Raw genomic sequence first — 8663 nt, 5'->3', positions numbered from 1 at the left:
CTGGGGGAGCGTCCGGGCTGCATGCGCCCTGCTGGGAAATGTAGTTCCCGACTGAGAGGGCCGGACTAGACCCGCCGAGGCAGGCGCGCGGCGGGCAGGCCTGGAGGGGGCGGGCCCGCGCGGGCCTCCAAGCCGCCAGCCCCGCAGCGGAGAGGTCACGGCGTGAGGCCGCCGCCACAGTCGCCGCGAGGTCGGAGCGCCGGGCTGCACCATGGCCTACTGCCGGCAGGAAGGTAGGAGATTGGCCTGCGTGGAGACGGCCTACGAGGGCCTGCAGGGGACACGCGGTCTGTGCAGCCCCCCGGACCCCCGCGCCCCCACTGCAGGCGCGGGGGAGTCCTCGGGACCCTCGGGTTGGGCCCGGCGGCGGGGTCGCCATCCCCGGTTTTCAGATGAGAAAACCGAGGCCCGGGTGGGAGCGAGGCCGGCCGAGGTCACCGTGAGGCTCGAACCCGGACCTCGGGGGGAACAGCACATGGGGGAGCTCGTAAACTAGGCCCGGGGGTCAGGGCGGTGCGAGCGCCCTGCCTGCGGCTGGTAACGGGTAATTTATTGATACTAATTATAATGTTACTATGGCGCTCACCACACACCACGTGTTCCCGTTTGCACCGCCTTCAACTGTCCCGGAAAGTCGCCCCTCGGTGGGCGCTGCGCTGGGGGTGGGAGTGCCGCCCGCTGGGACGGATCAGGCCCTGGTCCAGGAGTTTTGTGTGGCGTATCTCGCGACGACCTTCCTAAGTCAGGCCCTGCTTTTATCCGGAGAGTAAACCAAGACCCAGAAGTGACTTGGGTAAGCCACACGGCCGGCAAGTCGCAAAGCTGCGGTTGGAGCCCCGTGGTCTGATTCCAGAACTGCCTAGTCTGGTGCCCAGTGGACTCCAGGGAGCCTTGCGCTCAGCAGACACCCTGCGAAGAAAACAAAACAAAATAAAACGAAGTTGGTCCCCGCCTACTGTCTCTCTGCTTGTTACCTCTGCCCGGGACCTCAGAAGTCTCCAGGCCGGGTCCAAGGGTCTTCCTGCACAACCACTAACCGGCTCTGTCCCTGAGCTGCCACCCAACTCCTCCAGGGCCTAGTGTCCAGTCTTGTAAAATGAGAAGTTGATCTTCATTTATTCCGCGCATATTCATGAAGCACCTTCTCGGTGCCAGGTGAGGGGAATGGTGGACACCTGAGACTATAAAGTTCCAGAGAGAGAGTTGGAACTCACCGAGAAATCCTTTAGCGAATAGTCCAGCTCCCTCAGTTAATTAAGGGAATCTTAATTCCCAGAGATGGAAGTGACCCACCCAAGGTCATGCTTCAGTTAGGAGAACAGCTCAGTCTAAAATGCTAAGCCTTTTTCCAGTACCCAATTCTGCTCCTGGAAATCTCCTTCCCAGGCTCATAAAGCCGTAATACTCACTGATGTCTCTAATGAGTAGTTTCCATTGATTGATATTTAACTCTGCCATGAGCAAAAGTCGTCTGCCCTCACCACTTTGTTAGACAGCAAGTCTCGTTTTTAATTTCCTTCTTCTAAGTCTAATTTACTTCTTCATTTAGCAAATTTTTTTAACCTTTTGGGTATAATGAAGCTGTAATCCTCATTCTTGAGGGTTTCTAGGGGTTGCAGGTTCTCTGGGAAGCAGCGGCAGGTGTTTAGATCCCTATCTTTTCCTGGATCAAAGATCTCTCTCTTTCTTAGTTTGGGAATGAGAATTAAAAGCACTCACTTTAGGCCTTCCCTAGTTTTTATCTTATCCATGCCACTGTCCCCTAAGGCCCCAACTTCTTGTTTTTCTACCCACCGATTCTTTATGCTTCCCATGGGACTTAAGAGAAACGATCCCAAACTCCTTCCAGATTAAGGCTGATGTGAGTGAGCCCCTTGCCTGATCTGGCTCCTGCTAGTCTCTAACCACCCATCACGGACCAGCCACACTGGCCTCTGGCCCTTCCCTTTGCCTGGTGCACCCTTCTTCCAGTTCTTCCCATGGCTACCTCCTCATCCTTTAAGATTCGGCTCATATGTCACCTCAGTGAGGTCTTCTCTGGGCCTTTGTGTCTTTCACATCCTAAACTCTTTGGTTTATTTTTGTCATCTTCCTTCCTGTCTATGTTCTTGCAGCAAGCCGGGAGCATTATGGGCCATGTCCCCGGCACCTTTATACCCAGTGAACCCATACATACGGCTGCCCTCTGTTCTGAGTCCATCACTTGCCTTTGCACATTTACTTCAGGGGTCTGCCCCCCAGCCTTGGGGTTAAAGGCCTTAGCTGGGCGTTCAAGGTGTTGGGCAGCGTGGACTCAGGCTCGCTCCCTGGCCCAGGGCCACACTGTTCCTGTCTTTGTTCCTCCTTTTCTAATGCTGACCGTGTTCTCTCCTCTTGTGTCAACAAACGTTTATTGAGTACCTGTGATGTGCCAGCCACTGATCACATGGCAGTGGGCACAGGTGGGTGGTCTGCCCTTGTGGCATGGTGGAGGTGGCGGGCGCCCCTTCTGGGTTGGATGTACCAAGAGATTCTGCTGTGTAAAGACCCACGTGTGTTCTATGGGGAATGAGACTACCCATCCAAGGTTTTTTTTTTCTCTAACCTACTTCATGGTGATAGCCGTTCTGTCTTCTGCCCTCTGCTGGGTCTGGGGTCTTCATATCTGAATTCAGAGTTCATTCCTCCATTCACTTTTTCAACAAATACTGATTACCCACTATGTCTTGGGCACTGTTCTAGGCTCCAGTGATACTGCAGTGAATGGAATAGACAAATCCTTGCCCCTGAGGAGCTGACATTTCAGTGGGGGAGACAGGTGGTAAACAAATACATAATTGTTAGGTGAGAAAAAGCAGGTTAAGGGTGATGGGGAGTGATGAAGGAAGGTGGCACCTGAGCAGGAGGTGTGAGGTCAGGGAGAGGGAGGCTGTGAGGGTATCTGAATGTGCTCCTTATTTTCCCACTGCTACGATATGAATGTGTCCCCCCAAAATTCATATGCTGAAATCCAAACCCCAAGGGTGAATGGTATTAGTTGGTGGGGCCTTTGAGAGGAGCTTAAGTCATGAGGGTGAAGTCCTTATTAGGTTAGTCCTTATTAGTCCTTAAAAAGGTTGATTCTCCTGTAGTGAGTCCAGCATCAGGGAATCCCTGCTCCCTGAATTTCAGAAATATATTTTTGTGTTGATTTTTAAATTTTTCTTTTATTACTGTCATGTAAACGTCTAAGGAACCTGCTGTTATAAACATGTGCCCGTGGGCTTCAGTGACTCTAAAGCCGGACAGATGAGTGGATTGAATTCTCACAGCATTCAGTTTACAACATTAATTCAGTCTCGTAGATGATATTTGACTGAATTGCCCCTTGCATGGAGAATGTGCTTCTGTGCCAGTGGTGGGTCCTTGAGGTTAGTGTCCCTGTGCCACCGTCTGATGGCCAAGGTCGTCCAAGGCCAATCTCTGACTGAGGAGCCTTTGCTGTGGAGACCAGGAAGTCGCTGGGCCTCCTTGGCTGGGAGTTAAGTCCACCCCAGGCCTTTTCTCCCATCGGCCATGATCATGAAAATTTGACTTGGAACTCTAAGAGGGCGTAAGGTGGTTATCCACATCCTTCTGAATATGCTTATATCGACTTTTTAACGTTATCTTGGAAGTGAAAACAAGCATTTTTATATTTTCTCCAGAGAAATGTAATGACTTCCAGTCTAGCTGGTTACCCCACTAGTTGGCAGTCATGATGAGTTCTTTTTTCACAGTTCGGACTCGGAGATCGGTGAGCACTGTCTTTTTGTCAGTCCTGTGTCCAGTCTCAGACATCCCTGCTGGGACAGGCATGCAGTGGACAGGGTGACACACTCGCAATCTTTCACACCAGAGTTTGTGTTCCTGCTCTGCCTTCATGTACTATGTGCCTTCGGGCTGGTTTCCTACCTTCTCTGGGCCTCCGTTTCCTCTCTCTGTAAAAAGGAGATTAGTAATACCCACCTCACAGTGTTGGTGTAAGAATTAGATGAGCGACGGGTGGGGAAACTCATTGAGTAGGGCCCAAGCGTGTAAAGGATGCAGTTATGTTCTGCCGTTAACGATTCTGATTCCAATTCCAGTGTGTGGGTATTTCCTCCACATCAAGCAGTTCTCTGACACCAGCAGTATGTCCTCCAATTCAGCTCAATCTGTCACTGTTTACCTGGAGATGGTGTCAGATCCCACAGTTTAAGGGCTCAGTCCTGCAACACCCCTCCCCCCAGCCCCAACTGCAGGTACCAATCACAAGTCCAGGTTGTCATCTGTTCTTCTTAACCACTGGCTGTAGATCAGAGGTTCCCACGACCTCCTCCTAGCATTGGATTAATTTGCTAGAGCAGCTCACAGAACTCAGAGAAACAGTTTACTTACTAGATTGCTGGATTATTATAAAAGGATAGAATATTATATTATAAAAAGATATAACGCAGGAACAGCTGGATGGAAGAGACGCACAAGGCAAGGTGTGGGGAAGGGGTGGAGTCTCTATGCCCTCTGTCCCTGAACCTCCACGTGTTCACCTGTCCGCTTGGGCTTTTGCGGAGGCTTCATTACATAGGCATGATTGATTAAATCATCGGCCACTGGCAGCTGATTCAGCCTCCAGCTCCTCTCCCTTCCCCAGGGTGGGATGTGGGGAGGGGGTGGTGAGACTGGAAAGCTCCAACCCTCTAATCCCAGGGCTGTTTCTCCTGGCAACCAGCCCCCATCCTCAGGCTCCCCCAGGTCATCCTATTAACATAACAAAAAGACCGTTATGCTCTCATCACTTGGGAAACTGAAGTTTTAGGAACTCTGTGCTAAGAATGGGGTCAAAGGCAAAATATATATTTCTTCTTCTAAATGACTGTATCACATCCTTCGATCCAGTGTAACCAATCTCTCTGGGGGATGTCCAGGAAAGTGCCTGGGAGGACTCGGCCTGTGGGAGGGACCTGGAACATTCTGGGTGGGGTTGTGCATCAGTCACTTGGGAGCCCATCAGTGGTGTGGACGTGCAGAGAGCTTGATTCAGCTTCTGTTCTGTGAGGCTGGGCCTCTGGGCCTCTGGGCCTCATAAGCCCCATAAGCCCCATAGGTGCCTCCCGTACTCAGCAAGCTTGGACGCCTTGCCTTGGCCTGAGACCGGCCTCCCCATTCGGCTGGGCCTGGCTGAGATCTTGGTAAACAAAACTGTCAGAGCTGAGCTGAGCAGTTGTGTCCGCTTATTTATTTTGCTTCGCACGCAGCACTTTTGCAGGCTGCTTTCAAGTGTTCTGAACACTGGCCAGAATTACCAAGGTCTTTAGGTTCTTCAACATGCCCTGGCTGCCCGGCCCCAGTCCTTTCCCAGGCCACTTGGGACAAGCCACCTTCTCTGAGATAGAATGGGAGGTGTTGGAGCAGAACCCTCAGGTGTTCTGAGCAGGCCGTGGTCCTCAGCGTGCCGAGGGTCAGCTGCCATTACTGTCACCACTCCTGGGAGACCCTGTACAGGTGTGGGGAGGGTGTCAACACCAAGTACCTTGCGTCTGTCCCCTCTGCTGTCCTCACTGGCACGTCTCTCTGGTGCTTACTGTCACCCTTGTGCTTTTCCCAAGCCTCTTCCGGAGGAGCCCGATAGGTGAAATATTATCTGAAGGCGCCTGCTGGCAGGTCCCGAGGGGCCTGGAGCAAGTGGACCAGGTGCTCACAGGGACGGGAAGTGACAGAGCCGTCAGAGCTCATCGGAGTTCTGAGCAGAGGAAGAAGACCCGTTTGTTAGATTTCAGCAAACTTGGGGACTGAAAACAGCTGCATTTGATGGCTTGGGGCGTCTCGTCTCCCACCCGAGGATGCACATGGCTCCAGCAGGAGCCGTCTTCCTCCTCCCCAGTCCGGTCACAGGCACGTGATGCACAAGCGGCTGCTAGACCTTCCCCCAGAGTCAGCAGTGAGCGAGTCCCCAGCCTGGGGAGCACCACTAAACTCACTTCGGGGTTCCAAATGGGACAGTCTTCAAACAAGGTTTTCGTGGCTGCTTGGGTTTAGGACTGATGCACAGCTCCTGGGTGAAACATTTCTCCCTCTGTTCTCCGAACACTAGGGAAGGATCGAATCATATTTGTGACCAAAGAAGACCATGAAACTCCAAGCAGTGCAGAGCTGGTGGCCGACGACCCCAATGATCCTTACGAGGAGCACGGTGAGTGCCGGGCGGGGGTGGGAGTCCAACGTCCCTGGCCGCGGCTGGGTTTCCAGGTGTCTGCCTTGGACACCACTGCTCCTAGGACACTGAGTGCATCTCCATCACGTGTGAGGGGCCGTGTGCTTCCAGTCCTCGTTCCCACGTGCTTCCCTGGCCATCAGGCTGAACCTAGGAGTTTCTTCTTTCTTCTACCTCTCTTTCTTCTGAGTTCTTGAATGGTTTTCCATTTTTACAAGAACGGAGCGCAGTGCTCTGGCACGTCACTCGCTTTTTCCTGCCCACCATGCCTTGGACATCTTCCAGCCTCGCTTTTACCAGTCCTCACACTGTGCTGAGCCGAGAGAAGCTGAGGAGCAGGAGGGGCTTGAGGAGAAGGTCTGTGGCGCAGGGGGTCCTGACCATCTGTGTGAAAGGAGGAGACCAGCACCTTGACTCCTTCAAGTGTTTGGGCTTTCAAAGCTTCTCAGTAACCGTCCAAGCGGTTACTTCCGCTTTGGATTAAACGGTTTCCCTGTGTAGTTCTTGGAGCACGGGCACAGCCACAGCACTGGGAGGCAGCTTAGGACACAGAGCAGTGCTGCACACGGAGAGAGTCGCTTGATGGTGACCTTTCCGACTGAGCCGGGAATGCTGGGTTTGTGCCGGGCATTTGAACCCCATCCCGAGGGAGTGGCAGGTCCACCGGTGAGTGCTGGCCAGGCAGTGGTTCATGTTACCGTTATGCCTATGAGGGCTGGTCTTGGTTTTGCTTTTTCTGAAACCTCAGGCAGCAGCTCTCACACTTCCTTGCTCACCTTCCTGTCCCAGGACTGATCCTGCCCAATGGAGACATCAACTGGAACTGCCCGTGCCTGGGGGGCATGGCCAGCGGCCCGTGTGGGGAACAGTTCAAGGCGGCCTTTTCCTGCTTCCACTACAGCACAGAGGATGTCAAGGGGTCGGACTGTATAGACCAGTTCCGGGCCATGCAGGAGTGCATGCAGAAGTACCCGGACCTCTATCCCCAGGAGGAGGAGGAGAAGCCAGCGGATCAATTAGAGGAAACGGCTGTCTCTGAAGCCGCCACAACCAAAGAAGAGGAGGGGTCTAGCTAATGAGGGCCCTGGGCACTGGGCTCCAGCCTCCTTCAGAGAGGATGAACCTCTCCAAGAAAGTATCTCTCCCTCTGTAGTTCTGTGCACTGTAATGTACAAAATAACTTATTGAGTTGATCAGGGGTCTTGGCCCCTTGACATGTACACTGAAATATGGGTTGTATGTATGTGTGTCTCACATAACCTGTCAGTGAATGTAGCTGCCACTTTTTTTTTTTTTTTTTTTTGCGGTACGCGGGCCTCTCACTGCTGTGGCCTCTTCCGTTGCGGAGCACAGGCTCCGGACGTGCAGGCTCAGCGGCCATGGCTCACGGGCCCAGCCGCTCCGCGGCATGTGGGATCTTCCCGGACCGGGGCACGAACCTGTGTCCCCTGCATCGGCAGGCAGACTCTCAACCACTGCCACCAGGGAAGCCCTAGCTGCCACTTTTGAATTCTCAGATTGTCCTGAATTTTGCCATTTTGAAATAATGTGAATAATCTCAGCAACCAAAAATCTTTATCTGGGAGTGTCTCTTGTGAGTGAGCTGATTTATTCTGATTCATTGTATCCCTTTTAGTAGATTTTATACCCAGTTGGAAAGTGAAATAGAGACAAACATCTTCCTTTAAAAATGCTGGAAGGGGGGCACATTCCTTATAGAAGAGGTGGGATGATCAGACCTTGAGTATTTGACGAAGCACTATGCTTCATTTCTGATATATTTTGGTTTCCAGTTTGCATTGAGCTCCAGGTTCTCTACGTTTGGAAAACAGAGCTTTGGACCCTCTGAGTGACCCCCTTTGTAAGTGAAGAGAAAGGCTGTTTTTTTCTCTTCTTGTTACCCCAAAAGCCCTGCTTTGGGGCCTGTGTGCACACTGGCTCTGTCTCAGCCTGTTCAGATGCAATGGTCTTGAGAGCTGGGGACCTAATCATTACCAAAGTAGCACCTGACAGAGGAAACAGTGTCAATTAAAAGGAAAACATGATTTTTGTCTGATTTTTGAGTGGGTTTTAATTTGCTTTTCCTAATTAAAAATGTTGTGATATAAGGAAATATAAATTATGAAAAATTCAATTGAAATTCTCCTTTGAAGATACTGGTACATCACTCTGAATCTGTTAAAATTTTCTGTGTTGCATCCATACGGAGCTCACTGATTCTGTCTGTGAGCAGATGCCTTCACACAGGCGTCGCTGTCAACATTAACGTGTTGTGTTTGTTAGAAATGAGTCCCAGCCCACACTGCCCAGGGGACATGAAGCATGAGCACAGGAGGCTGCCTTCCACCCCAGAGAGTGAGCTGTTGGCTCTCTGAAGCCTGGAGGCTTGGCTCAGGGTGAGGAGTGTGGTTCTGAGTCTGGGGTCAGGAAGCTGGAGCCACCAGCTTTGGAAGCCGTGCAGCCTGGAGGAGAT

At 52.0% G+C, this 8663-nt stretch overlaps 1 protein-coding gene across 1 annotated transcript; it reads left to right on the top strand.

The window, feature by feature from the left end:
* Positions 1–47: 47 nt before the first annotated feature.
* On the top strand, positions 48–8324 carry CHCHD4 (coiled-coil-helix-coiled-coil-helix domain containing 4). Its single transcript, XM_081246784.1, has 3 exons — positions 48–233; positions 6071–6169; positions 6980–8324. The coding sequence occupies exons 1-3, from the start codon at positions 212–214 to the stop codon at positions 7264–7266; spliced, it is 408 nt and encodes a 135-aa protein (XP_081102910.1). The 5' UTR covers positions 48–211; the 3' UTR covers positions 7267–8324.
* The last annotated feature ends 339 nt before the right edge of the window (positions 8325–8663 follow it).

Source organism: Mesoplodon bidens (genome assembly GCF_964165515.1).
Source record: "Mesoplodon bidens genome assembly, chromosome: 10".
In the NCBI taxonomy this organism is placed as follows: Eukaryota; Metazoa; Chordata; class Mammalia; order Artiodactyla; family Ziphiidae; genus Mesoplodon; species Mesoplodon bidens.
Note: the sequence above shows the minus strand (reverse complement) of the source record. Positions and strands in the feature narration are given on the sequence as shown.

What these genes read in the sequence shown, in the direction of transcription:
- CHCHD4 (XM_081246784.1), top strand. Translation starts at nt 212, where the DNA reads ATGGCCTACTGCCGGCAGGAAG. An exon ending in GGCCTACTGCCGGCAGGAAG is followed by an intron (nt 234 to 6,070) that starts GTAGGAGATTGG and finishes TCCGAACACTAG; the next exon opens with GGAAGGATCGAATCATATTT. An exon ending in TGATCCTTACGAGGAGCACG is followed by an intron (nt 6,170 to 6,979) that starts GTGAGTGCCGGG and finishes TTCCTGTCCCAG; the next exon opens with GACTGATCCTGCCCAATGGA.